Source organism: Anas acuta, chromosome 2 (assembly GCF_963932015.1).
Source record: "Anas acuta chromosome 2, bAnaAcu1.1, whole genome shotgun sequence".
Classification (NCBI taxonomy): domain Eukaryota; kingdom Metazoa; phylum Chordata; class Aves; order Anseriformes; family Anatidae; genus Anas; species Anas acuta.
The window spans coordinates 105,766,245-105,785,784 of NC_088980.1; the positions used below are offsets into that span (position 1 = coordinate 105,766,245).

The 19,540-nt window shown below is 39.4% G+C and overlaps 2 protein-coding genes across 7 annotated transcripts in view; one reads left to right on the forward strand and one right to left on the reverse strand.

Moving 5' to 3' along the window:
- Positions 1-18,508, reverse strand: METTL4 (methyltransferase 4, N6-adenosine). Of its 5 annotated transcripts, none has more exons than XM_068671506.1 (9): positions 18,394-18,508; positions 17,129-17,631; positions 16,127-16,192; positions 14,237-14,603; positions 10,740-10,809; positions 8,593-8,767; positions 8,271-8,377; positions 7,611-7,699; positions 1-1,294 (listed from the first exon to the last, which is right to left on the reverse strand). In XM_068671506.1, exons 2-9 carry the CDS (start codon positions 17,546-17,548, stop codon positions 1,152-1,154), a joined length of 1,437 nt encoding a protein of 478 aa, XP_068527607.1. In that variant the 5' UTR covers positions 17,549-17,631; positions 18,394-18,508; the 3' UTR covers positions 1-1,151. The 5 variants fall into 5 exon arrangements, with proteins under 5 accessions (XP_068527607.1, XP_068527606.1, XP_068527604.1 ...); XM_068671505.1 differs by having other exon boundaries at positions 1-1,297; positions 16,127-16,189; positions 18,394-18,507; XM_068671503.1 differs by having other exon boundaries at positions 1-1,297; positions 18,394-18,507.
- NDC80 (NDC80 kinetochore complex component) overlaps positions 18,395-19,540 on the forward strand; it is a 17,101-nt gene continuing 15,955 nt past the window's right edge. The window contains exons 1-2 of one of the 2 annotated variants that reach the window (XM_068671501.1): positions 18,395-18,537; positions 19,130-19,240. In XM_068671501.1, coding sequence (XP_068527602.1) covers positions 19,140-19,240 — 101 coding nt within the window. In that variant the 5' untranslated portion in view covers positions 18,395-18,537; positions 19,130-19,139. Of the gene's footprint in view, positions 18,538-18,568; positions 18,862-19,129; positions 19,241-19,540 lie in introns of those variants that run through there. The other variant, XM_068671502.1, reaches the window with a different exon arrangement.

A 19,540-nucleotide genomic window follows, 5' to 3' on the forward strand; every position in this document is an offset into this window, starting at 1 on the left:
TTTTATTTTACTTTTTATTACAAAACCATAAAAAAGGTCAGTTAACATTAAAAGATTTAAATTAAAACTTCACCAGCACATCAGACTACCGAAAGTGAAATAAAAGTAAAAAGAAAATGCATGCAATGCATTTTGTTCCCCATTATGAGCAGTCAGAACACAGGAATTTGCCATCATGAAAAACACTGTCCAGCCATTCTGCCTCTACAGCTGCAAATGAGCAAGAGGCAGAGCTTCAGTAAGTCTCTAATTTTTCCTTTTCAAACCAAGTCTAAGTGCAGCAAAAGACACAAAATGCACTATTCTTATAAGACAATTTTTAGGTAAGCTGAAAAATACAGATCACTGTGAGGGCTTTTTTCTGCTTCACGAATATAAGAGAAGAGAATGTATAAAATATCTAAAGTCTATTAAAATTTCAGTTAAATCAGTTAAGCTCTTAGATTTAACTGAAAAAATATGCAGATATTGTAAGGTGATTGAGACTTTTATCATTCACAATATATTCATAGAATTATCATACACAGAAAGATGGAATTGATGACTTTTTAAAGTCTAATTTTTTCATAGAATGCACTTGATCAACAATTCATTTGCCAATTAACACAAGCATTGCCCCCTGTATTTCTTCGGAGGTTGACAGACAGATACAAATATGCAAGAGAATACTTTGCCTTCGTAATTATTTTAGTTCAAAATCCACTGTTTAGCAAAGATTAATGTACTTTCAGGAAACATTTGTAATGCTGAACTATTTACTCTGATTGCCACTCTTTAAAAATTACACTCTAAAAGAATATATTATGTGTGTAATGCTGTAGCACTTATGATGCTTAGATTTATGATAGTTGGAAATAAGAATACTCAAAAATATCTTTCTTTTCCTGAGGTTTAAAAAAAAAAAAATTAAAAAACAGGGATGGAGGTACACTCTAACATAAGTATTTAACTATTCCAGGATCCTCAAAATATGGGAACAGCTTGTACAAATCTTAAAATACTATTAAACAGATATTCTGTCACTGCAGGAATTAACTGAAGTGCAGTCAGTTTCATTTCTGTTACCTTCTGAGTGCACTACCTATAAGAAAAGCAAGTTCTTGAGGCTGCTAGGAAGGAGTGGAATTCCAGAATTAAGCTACAAGACCCAGTCAGTTTTCATTCTGCAAAACAGTGAAATAATCAATGTGCTGAAACTTCAGAACCTCATTTCCCCAGCTGGTCCAGCCAGGCTGCAGGTTGCGAGCAAACAACTCCAAGCACTCCACATCTGGTTTGACAAACTCTGCCAGAACTGCTGTGCAAGATAAGAAGAAAAAAAAAGTTGAGGATAACAATGACAAAGGTACAAACAGCAAGAGTAATCATAAATATAAAAATAAATAAAATCTCCCCTGTGCTGTTAGCAGATGAAAAACGGAATGTTTCATTAAAAAAGGGGAGAGACAGCAAATTAATTTTAGAGTTTTGATTAAACAGCTGGACTATTTGTAGTGAGAAAGTCATTTAAAATAAGTGCCCTTGAGATTCTGCACAATGTGGTCAAGGCCTTCAATAGTCTTGATTTATTGGTTTTCATTTAAAGAAAGGGAATGAGGATTTATTTCATCATCTACATGGGTGAGTTCTAAATTTCTCACAAATGTCAACAAAACACCTCCTAAAGGCTCAATTAGCTCCTATAACACAAGGGCAACATTTCTATAAATAGACAGGCTCCTTCCTTGATTAAGATTGCACTCTTTTCTGCTGCATCTTAAAAGGGGATAAAAACATTTTTTTTTAATGAAAAAATAGTTGAAAATTAAACAAAACAAAACAAAACAAAACACCAGTTTAAATAAACATAGCATTAAAAGGATTATAAAAATGCAAGGGCTTTTTTTTCCCCCCACAATAGCAACTTGGCAACTAAAGAAGTATCTATGTAACTGTGTTCTTTCATTCAGTAACAAATCTCAAATTTCTTCTACAGTTGGACATTTTTATTGTTTAAAACTCAATAAATAGATGCCTATCACACATCAAGTGTGATTATGATTATTCTTGGAGTGATAGAAGAAGACCTTGGTTATAACATTTCACCCAAGAAGTACTACTGCAAACACCTTATTGTTAAATGCGTTACCTGCCACACAGAGACATTTATTTGGTGGCTGGGTCAAAGAAACTCTTAACCAGGTTTCAGGAAATAAGTTACAAATTCATTACCTATAAAAACATCCATGAGAAAAGCAAAGGTTTAAGGAATACCCTTCAATACAAAGGGGGAAGAAAGACTGAAAAACATATTTATACTAAAAATTATGTCCTAAGCTTTTATTTTTGTGACTGAGGACAAAATGACAAAAGCTTAGAAATTATTTCCTTATTTAAAGTATATTTAAAGCATATCAGGTTCAGTTCTGTTCAAATTTCTCTGAAGTCTCTGAATTTCTGTAGCTTAAAAGTACAGTTCAGAAATCCTATAGTTTGACATCTCTTCAGATATGATTATATCAGAAAGCAAAACCACATCTAATCAGCATATATTAAAGCATGAGAGGGAATGCTTTTTTGGGGTTCAATCCAAGTTCTGACTTTTTGCACTGAGTTTGCCAGACACAGACTGCCCATGTGAGACAGCTGCTCTTGTCATGGACTGCTCTTGCTGCAGAAAAATAAGCATCCACTTCACATGCTAATGAGTGTTAATGAACCCCAGATGCATTCCCCACCTAAATGACTGCTTCCTTCAAAACTTACTTAAATATTTTGTAATGGGCATTTTCCAACATTCCTCTATTTTGGTACTACATATAAATCCATTTTCCTTCTCCCACTCTTTAACAAATGTCAAAAGAATGTCTCAGATGGGTTATCATCAAAAGACTGCTACCAGCAGGAGCCTTATTCTAAAAACCTGCTCCTTTCAGAGGCAAGCTAAAATATTTAAACAAATCTAACATTTGCAGAGGAGAGCTTTACAGGGGAGTGTACGTTCTGACAGAAATCTTGCTCACCGAATATTGCTGTTCAGTGTCATCTAAATTGATACCACTTCTGAGAAGCTGCTTTTGTACTATTTTGCAAACCCACCATACTCGGAAAGAAATAAGGCGTTAAAGTTTATTGTTCCTTTTCCAGGCTCTATTTAATTAAGGATTTCTTGTGCACTATTTGCTGCCAACGTTTTAACAAAGGTCTTCCAAAACTCTACTCTCCTGATCATCTAAGAAAGCCCGTATTGCAGGAGGATGGACTTTTTCCACAGAAGAGAAGGGAGGCTGTGGAATGCAAAGCTCCAAAGCTTTTGGTAAGCTCCCTGAGAGCAGACCCTGACAGCTGTAGGACATTGCATGATCTTACACCCATTAGGGTCAAAACAGCATACTGCGGAGTCCAAGCATTACATGATTTTTTTCTCCTCTGTATCAAAATAAGACGGAACCATTTTAATACTTCAGCAGAAGAAGCAATTATTAGGTGACAACATTTCATTAGTAGCACATGAGGAGCATTGACATTTGTTCCTGAAACGTATAGATTACAAGTATCATCACAGCACTACGTCCAGCAATCAGAAGCAGCTACTACTATACACCAAAAACTTCCATCCCTAAGAGAAAAAAGTTTGAAAACATACTTAGTTGATTTAACCACGCACCTAATGGATTGGTTTGCCAAAAAGCAAAAGAAGGGGTAGCCAAAAATGGTCAGCTCATCATTGTGCCAGAAGACTGGCCCAATCTTTCAATCAAAGTGGTCATAAAATTAAAAAAGGAAGTCCCAAGAATCTTCCTCTCTCACACTCTTAGAGAAAAGGCCTTTCTATATAAAGCTATTCTGAAAAAAACAGAGACAGATTACATATAATTCAAGATCACATTATAGTCTGATTTTTCATTGCTTGGATATGGTATTTACATAATCACATCAGGCAGTAACCTTCGCTGCAAGGGAAATTAGCATATCAAGAGGGCAATAACGTGGCTCCATTTTGTTGGCATAAAATCTCATTACACTGGTTTCCTTGAACACCAACTTTTCCTATTTTAAGTTATAAACTACAGCCTCTTTGTTAGGCTTCTGTGGCCTTTATATTACCAGAGGGCTACCTTAAGAAACATGGATCTAACTTGCAGCCCTTAAAGAAATTCTGGAGTTTTTCCCCTGACAACAGGTTAGAGGATAGTAGAAATACCACATATTCATTTTTCTACAATAGCGACAGATTTAAAAATATATATGTGTATATTTCTATATGCTTACAGAGACCATTGACAATAAACAGCTTAAAAGAGACTAAAGAGATTCTTCTTCATCATTTGCAGGTGTCAAACACTACAGCAGCAACTCAGGCATCTGTACCTGGGAATCTAATGCCCACAAAGCTAGCAAAAATCTGGCTGGTAGATGTAATACCAATCTTCTCAAAAATCCATCTCCTTCTAAAGCACAATCCTGAGGTCAGGCATGATACCTGTCAAACCTCCTTACTCTTGATCTCAAACAGGTTATCCAAGATGCATGCTGTTAAAAATGTTTAAATGAGCAAAAGGAGGAACCATTACTGAAACCAGCAGAAGTCTCCCCTTTTCTTTTAGGTAACGTTTCATTACCTGAACAATAAATTCTGCACAGCAAATTAGATATGTAATGTGTAAACAATTTTACTGTCTTTTACTGTCTGATTTGTGAGCTCATGTGATTGAACTCATTTCATAGTAACCCTTCAGAAGATTTTGCAATGTAGAGGCCCTTATTGCCTGGTTTGTCTAATCCTTGACCAGAACAGGACCAGAAAAAACAATGAGAAACTGAGAACAAAGACGGCCTTATACTTCTGTATCTTTCCTGAGCTTCAGGAAACCCAGATTTTAATGTACCTACCAATTAGTCTAACACAAGGGCTCACAAGGTACATAAGGAAATGAGAAGCATTTACTTCTTTTTACTTCCAAGATCACTTTCATGACAGTCTAATAAGCCATAGACTGCTGCAGAAGAAGTGACTTCCTAGGACTTTCCATTGCATACTTCTGCTGGAGATCTGCAGAGCAGCTAGAACATAGCCAAGAACTAATACCAACGTTTTTAGGCATAATCCTATATGGCAATATCGTTTTCTAGAAATAAGTGTACATGCTAGAATACTGAAGGAGAAACGCCTATAACAAGAAGAATCTATAAAAAAGAAAAAGGTGTTTGAAGTTCAACATTGCTTTACGATGTCTGTGTAGCAGAATACCTTCTATGTCTTCTAAGAGCAACAGCGAATTGAATTAGGAAGAAAACCTGCTGTTACTTGAATCAAAACCAGAAGTGATAAAATTTCATTTTAATGCATTTGCATAAAGCAGTTTAAGTACATTTACAATGACATATTAGGGCTCTAAGCATTGAACACAGCACATGCATCACCAAAAACCCCTACAGTCGCAATTTCATAGTTAAATGCACTGCAGGAACCCAAACATCTCTTTTTGATGGCTTACTTTAATTTACATCTTCCTCTTCCCCCAGAGAGACAAACTGTTATAATAAGTCATTAAGTGGCTATGTATGTACCAACATACAGCCTTTACAGTAGCAACTAGAAATAAAGTGCCAGACAGCATCAGTAAATACTAATATTTTTGGCTTTGTTACTACTTAAACAAAGCATAAAGAATGTGTGTGACTCATCAAGTGTCCTTCTCCCCCATTGCCAAATCTCTGCTTCTGTTCACATTTCCTCTGAACCACTCTAGGATGTAGCTCAGCTGCTCTCTACTGGCCACTTGAGAATATTGTCTGATCATGAAAGCAATCCCCTTTCATAATACCGAAATCAAATCATCAGCAATTAGTTTTTGTCTTATAGTCTACCTTTTCATTCCACAACCCTGTTCTGAATGAAGCTGCCAGTACTGTAGATGCACACGGATTTCTTATAAAAACTGTTAGTCACTGATACTGCTCAATAGCAAATTCATTCTTCAAGCAGAAACATAAATGCTGCACAGTGGTATCAAATCTCTCAAGTAAAGACTTGAAATGTCTGAGTAAAGACTTAAGAAATTATTACAGACAAGTTATTTCAAAACCCATTCAAGATCATTATTTTAAAAGTTTCATCGACACAGTTTCTAGATTCTGCCCCACAGAGAGGAAGTGTTCTGAGGACCATGCTGGCACTAGAGTTCTCTCTAATACGTACAAACTGCTGATTTGCACCCCTGGATACCTCACAGGTTTCCTGTTTGTGTACAAGTGTGCTGCTAAAGTATTGGTTTTCTGAAAAGGCCCTAGGTGGCTGCCTCACAAATCAGTGCTCTGCCACTCATCAGCTTAAATCAACACACACGTAATGTCCTGCTGTAGCCATCATTCTTAAAGATGTAGCTTCAGAGCTGGAAACAGATATTCCCAGAATAGCTCTTTTTTTTTTTTAAGCTAGCCAAAGCATGTGTCAACTACTAGTTTTTGAACAGATATATATATGCATGTTAATTTAATAACAAATACAAGCCTCAAACGCAAATTTGGAAGCCTCCCTGAAGAGTAACACCTGTTCAGATTAGCTTCTTAACTGAAGTCGTTCTGTTCCTTGGGCACAAAAAGAGGAAAGCATGTCAGCACAGCGAAGGGAACATTGCCTGTGATGCCTCTCCTCTCCAACAGCAGCATGCATTTCTTCTACCTGCCTTTTGTGATGCGATTACACAGCACCATGTGCACCAGGAATATTTATAGATCCATCATGAGTTTTCCCCTTGGGGGAGGATGACATCATTTTTGTGATAAACATATTTAATACCTCTTACCACATCACTGTAAGGCACTCAGGTGCTAGAGTGATGAAAGAAGGATGACTATGTATTGATAAAAGCAGTCAAGTTAGGCTTTCTCCAGAATAACACGCAAAAGGTAACACATCACACAGAAGTCTTTAAATCCTTTGAACTAAACTCTGAAAAGTTGGAATTATTCATGCCCTTTCTACCTGATTAGTTGAATTTTCTACACCAATTTCGGTAAATTAAATATTGCTCATAAGAAATAAACAGGACGTGGCTTCTTTGTTGCCTATTGTTAACAGTTTGTAAAGGATTAAGATTTTGGATTTAGAGGCAGAACTGTACTGCAGGCGTACAAACAACTCACGCAGAAATAAAAACATTTCCTTCAGGATGATATGTTAAAGAAGTTTCTGCTTCTATTAGCTAACTAGGAGATATTTCATTTTATATATTCCCAAAGTACCCCACCACCACCAAAGGAACTTTACATCCTTTGGAACAACTTAATATAAACAGTATTTGTAATTTGTTCCCAAAGGATTTTGAAATAAATGAAGAAAAGTCTTTTTAAATAGAAAATTTAAAAATAATTAAAAAGAAATCTACCCCAAATATTCACACAACAATGACGTTTTACTCTTCATACTCATTTTTAGGGACTACAATTTAGATGCCTTGAAAGAATTTTTAGAAACGTTGACTCAACAGGACCTATGATTCCTCAAATTATTTGGCATATGGGAAATTAAAACACATCACTTATAAAGATATCTAATTCTAGGTACACCACCTCAGATATCCAAGTCAAATGCTCTACAGAACCACCACAAATCAACAAAAACATACCAGTGAGAGGGGGTTTATGTGAATGCAGGCTGCAGGGTATGCTGACAATTAATTTATGTTCTGGAATTGGAAGTATGTCTTCAGATTTCCTGTTGTATAAACCAGAAGAAGAAAAGAAGCATGAGAATGTATACCACCAAATGGGGTGCACATAGCTCTCACAGAGCTACCTCAGATAACAAACTGTGGTCATTCACCATCAAACTCCAGGTAGGTGTAAGGGCAGTTAAATGTTGCTAACACATATTATGTAAAAGGAGTTTCTGAAATCCACAGAGGCTTTAGCCAAAACGTGGTTAACAATGGCCATGCAAAGCCATCAAGGACAAGCACTACAGTCCTGTATGTTTTCATGTATAGAAAAACACCAGCAACCCCAAAATGGCTTCAGCTTGTGCTAAGGACTCATGCTCAAATGGAACTTGTCAGCAAAGGAAGCCCACACAACTTTTGAGTCAGTTCCCCAGCAAAGACAGACGTAAGGAACAGGCAAAGCATTCTGTCCCTTAATCTCACTAAAGAACTCCCTCACCCCAAAGCTATCCAAAAGATGACGTCAAAAGGAGATTTGGGGACATAATACTGTATTATGAACAAGTGACACACAAGTAGTGACACACAGCAGCCTCAAAAAGAGACGTGTACCATTGTCTGGCATACCTTTGGGCTTCCTTTACGCTTCCTTGAACTCTCCCCAGTATAAGAACTTCGTATGGCTTTTTGTGGAAAGAATCCAAGGGTAAAACAAATTCTCCAGATCTAGTAATCTGACACAAAGGAGTTAAAGATGCACAGTGGAAAATTTTCATATCTGATTTTCCCAACAAGACACCTTTTTTAATAAAAAGGAAGACATTGACAACACTACACCTTTCAATAGAAAAGCACCTGGTAATAAATGGACGATTTATTAAACTATGAAGTATCACAGTGCAAGCCCTCTCAGTCTCCAAGAAAGAAATAAAGCAAACTGAGAACTTACTTTCACCCAGTGCCACTCAGCAAGCATTTTCACGGACCAATGAGGATAAAGTTCATCCTTAACAAAACGCAAGTGCTTCTGTCTGTTAGTCACCCACGTGACGATAAGACAATCTGGCGCAGCCAGTGCTGCTACAGGAATCTGCTTGATTTGCCATGAAGACAAGTGGCTGTATCTATACACCAATACAATGAGAAAGCAAGTTAGCACCCACCAAAAATAAAAATTGCAAAGCAACAAAAACGGATAAGGAAATTACACTGCCAAGATGCTTTAAGAAATATCTTCCGACAGCAGAGGAATTCATAAACAATAGGTCAAGAGTGACACCCAGTGGCCAAATCTGTTGGATTACGATATAAAATCATTACTTAAAGTTTTACTGAGCAGAACCTATAACTACCTATTTCTTCTATTCCCCCAATTTAACTATTATGATATTAGCTCTTTGCTCTAGTCAACATTATTCACTTTTCATACTAAGCTATCTATCCTCTGAATGAAAATGAGGAGTGAGTCATTTACAAGTGCAAGGGCAACACTTCTTTGACTGGCAAGTTAAATGGTCACAAAAGAGTTATCGTTTGTTGGATATTAGGAAGAACTTCTTTACCGAAAGGGTTGTTAGGCATTGGAATGGGCTGCCCAGGGAAGTGGTGGAGTCACCATCCCTGGAGGTCTTTAAAAGACGTTTAGATGTAGAGCTCAGTGATATGGTTTGGCGGAGGACTTGTTAGTGTTAGGTCAGAGGTGGGACTCGATGATCTTGAGGTCTCTTCCAACCTAGACAATTCTGTGATTCTGTGATTTCTCCAACTATGTGCAAAAGTTATTAATGATTTTAAGTTTCTGTGGGTTGTTATTCAGAGGAACAGTTCTGCATGTTTTTGAGTGAACTGTCTTCTACATTGGTGAACACAAGTATGTATTCCCAGATTCTGTCCTGTTCTACCATTTTTCTTCTGATGTTATTCTACATTTTTAGCAAGTTGCAATTTGTGAAACCTTACACATTACAGCATCACAAACATTGGCACACTGCTTACTGGAATCCACAGCCACCGTCTGGGCACCTGGGATCCCTATACAATGCAACAGCAAGAACACGAGAACCAGGTAACAAGAATGAAATCCAAAATACCTTCTAGACTATATCACTCAGAGAAAACATGATTCACAACCTAGATGTGAAACGCTTAAAGATTATCCATCAATAAGGTAACTAACAGCAGTGACAAAGCCACCTTTTGGCTTTATTTTTAAGGGAGGGAGGGTCTAGATGGCTAATTTATCTTTGTGAATTTATACAATTTTCCTTTGAGTAATTTGTATAGGTAAGAAATACACTTGAATGACTTTCACTAAGTTCCTAGAGGTTTCTGTAGGGCTTTTAATGTAAAACCTACTAGTCAATCTGTGCATCTGAAATTACATCTTCATAGCACGTTTAAAAAGTTACTGCAGGTATTATTCTGGAAAGTTACAAGGCTGTATTTTCCCCTTGTCCTTCTTTTTCACATGGATGCAGTTCTATGGTAATCAAGGGAGCTCCACTGGCATAAACTTGATGTTACTCAGTAGAAAAAGAGGCCCATAAAGTTCTAAGTTAATGACTTCATAAAGCACATTACTCTGAAAGTTCCTATTGCGCTTGAGGATTTTACTGCTGCATTATCACTTTCTCTTCTCCTCAGACTGAAGCTCAAATTAAAAAGAAATTAAAAAAATAAACAACTAGGACTTCTGAAGTGGACCCCAGTCCTAGAAATATTTGAAATATTTATCTAGCTTTATGTCCTCTAAAGTAACTCTATGAATTTCAAATGAGTATCTGCATGACCTAGACCTTAAAAAACAGTAGACTCCAGGCCTTCCTTAGAAGTCTAGAGAGCTACTATTCTTTCACCAGTTAGGTAGTTTAAGATTTACTCCTGCAAATATTTTGTAGGGGAAGTATTCAAGCCATTTCAGTAAAATCCCTGAGACGATTATTTGTCTTGAAGGTAGGTAAATGTCGAAATGCCTACTAGCAAAACTTTGCTAGTTTAAGCTACAATCTCACGGTTACATTCATCTGCACTACATTAACATGTCAATTATCCATTAAAAGCAGAAATGACAATGTCTGATTTTACAGTAAAACTTACCTGTTACTCCTTTTAACAGATTTGTTCTCCCATGGTGGATCAATCACTATTACATCGTATTTTTTCTTGTCTGGGAAGTAAAATTACAAAAAATATATATATATATCAAAGAAACCAGTAAGTTAAGTTTTAAAATAAACATACTAGTTAAAATTGATAAAGGTTTATATACCAACATACAAAATACCAACAACACTAGGCAACAAAGATGCAAACTTTCTTTTCTTTCATTATTTGGAATAAAAAAGTTTAAAGACTTCTGGCACGCTTGTTTTAATTCAGATAATCATATACTTCTCATAGTTCTAAGCTGAGGAAAGAAAGTTTGTGTGAGTTGGGTGAGATTCCTCCAAGAAATGCTGAACCTCATGGGGAATTTCAAATAAAAATCTGAAGTACAATTCCCCAAGACATGAAAGCTTTTGCAGATTTCCTGAAAAAGCGATGTAATAAGGCATCCAGCTGAGTAAAACGTTGCAGCACTGAACACGAGTTTCCTGTGCTGTCTGATCTTTCAGCAGGCCAATTTGGACATGCAGAGCTCCAAACCAGCCCTGAAAAACAGCATGTTTTATGCTACTTGAGGTTAAGAGCCATTGTGGGAAATTGAAAATAGTGGACAATAGAAAGAGAAATCTTGGGGGAAAAAAAATCTGAAGTCAAAGCATTATATTAATATTCATTGTTGGTTACTTAAAAAGCATTTTCTAAAATTTATTATAGTGCTGTCTGATCTTCAGGAGAAGCCAAACTTGCTACATGCACAATTGTGACTCAGAAAATGGTTATTTCTTCCCCCCAAAAAGCCAACTGGCTAAAATTTGGACGTGAGACATAGAATTGTTACTTCAATAACAGGATACCATCTCCCACCTGCCTTATTAATTTAAAATATATATATATGAAACAGCAATCATCTAAGTTTAGTATTAGACTGGAGGAAGCAAATATTGCTCACAAATCCAAAATTACTGGTTAGAGGATAGAGCGGTAATCCCTAGCTGCTACTCACAGGCAACGTCTTTCCTAAAAGACTGCTTGATAAAGCTCAGCTGAAGGTAAAAATAATAATAAATAATTTATTGGTAGTAGTAGTCAAACTGAAAGCAAATGAAATGATTAGCCCCCAGAGAAGGGCTACGAAGCTGGTGAAGGGCCTGGAAGTCCTGTGAGGAGCAGCTGAGGGAACTGGGAGTGTTTAGTCTGGAGAAGAGGAGGCTCAGGGGAAACCTTGTTGCTCTCTACAGCTACCTGAAAGGAAGGTGTGGGGAGCTGGGGGTCAGCCTCTTTAAGCAGATAACTAGCAATAGGACAAGTAGAAATGGCCTCAAGTTGTGCCAGGGTCAGTTCAGGTTGGAAATGAGGAGACATTTCTTCTCAGAGTGGTTAAGCACTGGAACGGGTTGCCCAGGCAGGTTGTGGCACCACCGTCCCTGGGGGTGTTCAAGGAAAGGTTGGACATGGTGCTTGGGGTCATGGTTTAGTGGGTGATATTGGTAGTAGGGGGATGGTTGGATCAGATGATCTTGGAGGTCTTTTCCAACCTTAATGATTCTATGATTCAGTTTGGTGAAGACTGCTGCATGTTGTCAGGTTAAAGCTTTTTGCTTGACCCATCAAGGCTGGGGACCACTGGCTTGGATAGCTTTCAACTTACTTGTACAGAGGAGGTATTAATTCTAAAATCCCACCATTTCCCTGTCACTGGCTTAAGCCAGTACTCTTGTCAGTGAAATATATCAGCTGAGAAGTCAGCTCATGTTTGGTACTCCTGTTCCTGCTACAGTGGTTTTCACCTCCAGCTGGGTGCAGCAGCCTTCAGAACTGTTGTCATCTCAGTGGGACACTGGAGTTGGTTTCACAGTCGAGTTAATGCCAGTCTATATAAACACTGCCGCCGTAGAGGAGGAAGCTGAAAGGGAATGCTTGCTTTAAACCACATAATCCCAGGCCTGTCTCATGTCTAATCCATCTGAAGACCAAGACAGCAGGAACAGCCTTCCAGCAGCAGCATGCTTTTTCCTATGTTAAAGCCCCATCCCAAGAGATAGGACTCATGAGCAAAGACAAAGTGTGTGGTGTTGTCAGAAGGCTGGAGGGCAGGGATGCCATCCAGAGGGAGCTGCACAGGCTGGAGAGGTGGGGCTGTGCAAACCTCGTGAGGATCAACAAGGCCAAGTGCAAGGTCCTGCACCTGGGCCAGGGCAATCCCAGCACAAACACAGGCTGGGTGGAGAATGGATGGAGAGCAGCTCTGAGGAGAAGGACCTGGGGGTGATGGTTGATGAGAAGCTCAATATGATCTGGCAGTGTGTGCTTGCAGCTAAGAAAACCAACTGTATGCTGGGCTGCATCGAAAGAAACATGGCCGAGGGAGGTGACTCAATGCCTCTACTCCACTCTGAGACTGCCACCTGGAGCACTGCGTTCAGCTCTGGGGCCCCCAGCACAAGAAGGATGTGGGGGAAACCTTATAGCAGCCTTCCAGTACCTAAAGGGGGCCTACAGAAAAGCTGGGAAGTGACCCTTTGTCAGGGAGTGTAGCATTAGGAACAGGGGGAACAGCTTCAAGGCTAGGATTAGATTAGACATTAGGAAGAAATTCTTCACTGTGGTGGTGTTGAGGCAGTGGCACAGGTTGCCCAGAGAAGCTGTGGATGCCCCATCCCTGGAGGTGTTCAAGGCCAGGTTGGATGAGGCTGTGAACACCCCGGTCTAGTGAACCACAGAATGGTTTGGGTTGGAAAGGACCTTAAAGATCAATCCCCCAGAAATGGGCAGGGATGCCACACACTAGATCAGGTTACCACAACTTCTCTGGGCAACCTGTTCCAATGCCTCACCACCCTCACTGTAAAGAACTTCTTCCTAACCTCTAATCTAAATCTCCCCCTTTTAATTTAAAACCTTTCCCCCTTGTCCTATTATTATCCATCCGAGCAAAAAGTTGCTCTCCTCTTTTTTAAGCCCCCTCTAAGCAATGAAAAACTGTATTAAGATCACCCTGGAGCCTTTTCTTCAGGCGGAACATCCCCAGCTCTCTCAGCCTTTCCTCATAGGAGAGGAGCTCATTTAACAGAAGAGGCAGATGTATCCCTTCCAGTGGCAGAGGGGATGGAACTAGGTGATCTTTAAGGTCCCTTCCAACCCAAGCCATTCCATGATTTACGACAGCTATTCCTAATTTAATGCATTTACATGACTTCTAGACCCACTACAGTTCAGAACACACTCACCAGCTGCTGCATTCTGAGTTTCACGTAAAATACCATGACAGATTTTCAAAGGAAACTGGACACTAACTAATAAGCTCCCCGTAACACAGGCTCCTCACTCCATTCAAGACTCCTGTGAAAACCCCCACCTACCTGCACAAAGTTAAAAACACCACTTTGAAAGCTTGTATGTTAAGAAAACAGTTCCTTAGTTATCTTGACAATAACCCACCTTCTCAGGCAGGGGACAAGTGATACATTCTAATGACTAAAGGTACTTACAATTCAGCAGGGGCTGTAAACATGAAATATCAGATAAAAGGAAACTGCTTTTTGGTGGCACCAAGTACTTCTGCCCCATTAACACAACAATCTTCGCACAGTGTGAGTTGTTCTCTGTAACACACGAAAGCAGGTCCTGCTCTGGACTGGAGGTTTCATCGTCTAGCACATGCACAGCTGGATGGTCACTGTCGTTTACAGCTGGAAACTGCTTTGCCATTTCACATAATTCAGCCAACCCACAGTCAATGTGCCCAGGAACAACGTTCTTCCCGCAACTGAGTTCTGTAGTAGCATGGTGAAGAAAACCACTTTTGAGTCCTTCTTGGACTAAATGCAAAGTGCCTTCCCAAATGAGCTTCCTGATCTGTATGGTCATAGAGAAAAAAAAAAAAAATCTTTTGAGTATGTGTGGTATCATTAGGGAAATGAAACAGAAATCAAAACATTTTCAATTTGCAAAACGGGAGAAGAATTCTTGCCAAGAACTTAGATCATTGACTGAAAAGTTATGTGTGCAAGCTAATAGGGGCATGCTAACTTCTGTTTTTTGATTGTTTGTTTTGGCAAAGCGGCAATAGTTGGAAGTCTGAAGAAAGATACCAAGGCTGATGAATAAAACATTTTACAGACAGAGGTGGAATACTATTGTTCTAAACAAGCACGAATGCATAAATTAAAGTTCTAATCTAATTTCACGCTACTGTCCACAAACATAACTTTCATTGAAATGTGTACTTGGCTCTAAAACCAGTAATTTCCAGGTTTTAAATCACTTTTAAAAGCTTAGATGTCTAATTACTGACTTAGATGTCTTTTTATAGAGACAAAGTATGTCTTCAAGTTTAGGCTTCAAACAAAAGACAAATAAGACAAAAACCTCTTGATTCCTTCCCTTATTCTTATTGTTAAAGGGCTTTGTCTTAACTTGAAGGTTTACAATCATAAACCTATGTTTGATGTTGAACTTCAAAATTCTCTCATTTAAGGCAATTCTTTACATCCATAGCTTATTCACAGCAATACTTACAGGACATCTGCATCATAACATAGCAAACTACACATTTACTACAAAATCGTTGTCATGTAAAAGAAAAAAAAAATTGTTTTTTAAATATAGTCTAGGAAGAATTAAACAAAAAGCCTAATATGACTACCACATTCAATAAAGAAAGGCAAGTAAGTGTAGGTCCCTGTTTAGATTCACATCACTACTTAGGAAAGCACAAGTAAACTTAATCTGTGAATAATGTTTGATGTATTCAAGATTTACTATGATGTTTGAGTGATACTAGTTTCAGCAGCGCATCACTGACACAAGCCTTAATAGAGGTTTGAATTCCAATTCATTCACAATCCTTTAGTATGATTATGAAAATGTAAAATGTTTGAGAAAATAATTCTTTTCTCGTTAGCAGAAACAAGACACCTTGGAGCACTTCTGGTCAGAGAAGCTTCAAATAACTTCAGCACTGTCCTGATACATTAAAAATGAGTCAATCTTCAGCACAGGTTATGCTGCTTATTTCAAATCAGTCACTCCCTGTTCAACCAATATTCAACTCACCGGTGCATAAAGTTCAGTAATCCATAAACAAAAATATTCTGTGAATACAGCTTCCAGCTCTTTGAAATTTCTGAGCTACAGTTTGATGTCTAGTTTGTTGTTACATATATCTACCCAGCAGATATTCTCAGTATGCACTTAATTCATTTATGGACTGGAGAGATGACCTTTCTATTAGTGGAACAAGCTATAAAAATAGAATTTATTTGCAACAATGTCTTGCACTCCATATATAGCCCAAAATCAAGTATCACATACTTGCAAAATATACTCATATTTTTATATAAGTATATATTTTTATATTTTTTATACTTCAAACTTACCTTTGTATGATATTCTAAGGCATCCAGTTCACCTTGGTTGAATACACACTTCCTTTTACGTTTCTGCTGAATGAGCAATGAAAAAAACAACAAAACATATTACATCATAATGAAAAAATAAATAATCAAACATATATGAATAACAAATCAACTCTTTTAAACTGGAAGAAGCTTTACATCTTTTTCCTATCACAAGTATAAATCCAGTAAGCAAAATTAACATCTCAAAATGCCTAGCCTACTGCAAGCATTCTCATGACAGAAAGGCTTAACAAAGCTATTGCATTATTTGTGGCATTAGTGCATGCCACAGTTCACATTCAGGCCTCCTTTGGGCTCACACTACAAGATGTTTGTTCAGCTGCCAAGTTTACCAGTAACAGAACATTAAACAGGTCTTCCCAGTTACATTTGTTGGTTTAGACCTGTGACACTTTGGGGCTTTTTTAGTCCACAAAGAACAGTACTGAACAATCTACGTATTGAAAGTAAATTCGTACCATCTTTCCCACCTTGTTAATCTGGACAGTCATGACAACTACCACAGTTTAGCTCGAGTCCATGATCACAACAACCATCAGAAGATTTCATGAGCAATTGACAGCTTTTGAGTCACAAGTTGCACATCCAGAGGGTGGTCAGGCACTGGGACAGGCTCCCCAGGGCAGTGGTCACGGCACTGAGCCTGCCGGAGTTAAAGAAGTGTTTGGACAATGCTCTCAGACATATGGTCTGATTTTCTGGGTGGTCCTCTGGGGAATGGAGGAGTTAGACTTGATGATCCATGTGGGTCCCTTCCAACTCAGATATTCTATGATTACTGACACAAGGAACCCAAGAATACCCTTATGAGTGTTAACATTTTCCATGCATCTTGAAATCTATTGTGGAAAAGCTCTTGATCTCTTCTGTAACTTCAGGAAACAGAAATTTGCAAGACAATGTTAATGTAGGTCAGTTACCTGGGGATTAGTGTAGGTTACTGTATCACGGAGAACATACCTTCCTAGCACCAGCAACAGAATCTTCATCACCACTCTTGGTTCCTTCTCGGGGTTCCTCTGCACTGCTGCTGGCCTTTATTTCTGCAAGACTCACCTCTGGATCTCCCTGCAACAGCTGCTGCTCAGGAGCTGCAGCTATGTGGGGCTTAGAAATGTCAAAGAATTCTTCCCGAAACACATATCTTGTTTTAGCTGTTTTACCTTCTGTTTCTTCTACAGCATCTCCAAGACCAGGACCGTCTTTCGAGGAGGTGGCAGGAAACGTAGAAGTAGCATGATATTCAGAAGAAATGCCAGAAGGATGGAGGGTGACACCACCCGGGTTTGCAAGGGAGTCACAGATCTCATAGCCACACTGGTTGATGAAAGACAGATGATCCACGAGCCACCCTGCCCTCAGACGATGTACCACAGACATCACTGCTCCCCTCTTCAGGGAGAAAAATCAATTTCCTGAAACCGTAGCAAGCAATCACACACAATTCCTGGCGAAAAGTCCTCCTGTGGAAATATTTTTTTATTTATTTTGAAAGAGTTCACTTTTCAGAATTATTATTGTTTAACAGAGTAACACCTACCTCGTGATGGACATCTCCATCTGCCCCAAAGAAAATCTACAGAAACTTCTCCCGATTTCCCTGTTAAAGCCTGTCTGATCCTTAGTGCACTCTTTTACATAAAGTTTGTGTTTTATTATATAATCTTCTATAAATTAGCGTGGTGTACAATTATTTACTTTAAGATCCTTCTTTTCACAAGTTCAAAAATGGCATTTTGCTGTATAAAGTTAACACTTTACACCACAGCGCTCAGCCATAAGAACACACGCATGCTTTACATGCTTGAAGAAAACCATCACATCTTGATGTATAGTTAAAAAAAATAAGATACGGTTAAAAACACAAGTACGTTTTACATGCTCTTGAAGAAAACCGTCGTATTTTAATGCATCTCTGGACCCTGCCCAGGTTTTCACAGACAGAAAATAAGTTGATCAGTAAGACTTTTATGGAGTAAATGGAGCTGTGAGAGCCTTGCAGCCTTTTGATAACGTTTTGACTTTTTTCCAAAACGCTTTTTTTTTCCTGTCTCTTATAAAACGGGACGGGTTGTAGTGCTTTGTTTTTATTTTTATTTTTTTTCCAAACAATCAGCCCATGAAGGACACGCGTCCCTCCTCCTACGCCCCTCCCCCCCCCGCCGTACGGCACCAGCCGCGGAGCGGGGAAGCAGCGCCGCGCCCCCACCGCCTCCCTCACTCACCCTGCGCGCCGCCATCTTGTTGTACGGCAGCAGCAGCGGCGGCGCCGGCCGGAACGGCGGCGAGCTTCGCCCTGCCTTTTCCCGTGTGACGTCACGCGGCGGGCGGATTTGAAAACGGGGAAGAAGGAGGCGGCGCCGTTAGCGGTAACGGGCGGGCGGCGGCTGGGCCCGGGCCCTGCCCGGGGTGGGGGGCGCGGGGATGGGGGCCGCCATTTTGTGCGGTGGTAACGCGGCGGGGCCGGGGGCCAGCCGTTGGCCGGGCTCGCTCGGTGTGAGGGGGGAGGATGAGGCGGCCGCCCCCGGGAGATGAGGGCCGCGGCCCAACGTCTGCCCAGTTCGTGCCGTGTCGCGATTTATCGCGCGCTCGCGATCTCTTCTGGTGATATCTGAAGCGTAGCGGGCTGGTTAGGGGCTGCTCTGTTTGAGCCCCCTCTGTAAATAATATACGCTCTCTACGGAGGGCAGAAGGTAACGCCTTTCACTAGCTTTATCTATAAAGTTATTTTATTGGCTGCTGCTATGTGGCATCAGGTGTGCCTTGCTGCTTTTAATTCTTTAACTGTATTTTTAAAAGAAGCTAATGTGCCTAGAAACGGTTTTCCTGTTGCAAGTTTGTTGGTCCAATGTACAGTTACACTTGCATATTCTGACCCCCTTAAAAAGTCATTGTGGTGTCTGCAAAAACGCGAGTATTCTCAGAGCCGAGACTCCACTACTGACAGATTGTGATTTACAGCTCATTCACAATGAGACGGAGCTCAAGTATTGCGGGGAGTAGTAGTCGGCAATCTACCATGGTACTGAGAGTGCAGGACAACAACAAGATGGGTCTTCAAACACCTCAGATGTAAGTGTTGTTGATCGCACTATTGCTAAGGATGTGTATGTGAAGCCTAAGTCCCTGAAGATGTGCTGTTGTTTGAGTGTGAGTAGACACTGGAAAAGATGGAAGCAGGGAGAAGAAAGCTCCCTGCAGCCAAGGGTATCTGCAGAAGTACTCTGGTTGTACAAAAAATCTCTTGCTTAACTCCAGACATATGCCTCCTACTGCTGGAGTGATTATGAGTTTAAAACTCTCTAGTTCTGAAAAACACTTTTTTGGGGATTTTTTTTTTTTTCTCTGGTTGGTGTTTTGTTTCTTTGTTTT

Bases quoted from the DNA above. Each gene is read 5' to 3' on its own strand.
- METTL4 (XM_068671503.1), bottom strand. From the start codon at position 17,548: ATGTCTGTGGTACATCGTCTGAGGGCAGGGTGGCTCGTGGATCATCTG. The intron at 14,604-16,126 runs GTAAGTTTGAAG...ATGACCATACAG, and splicing joins CCTTAGAATATCATACAAAG to ATCAGGAAGCTCATTTGGGA. The intron at 7,700-8,270 runs GTATGCCAGACA...TTTATACAACAG, and splicing joins AGCGTAAAGGAAGCCCAAAG to GAAATCTGAAGACATACTTC.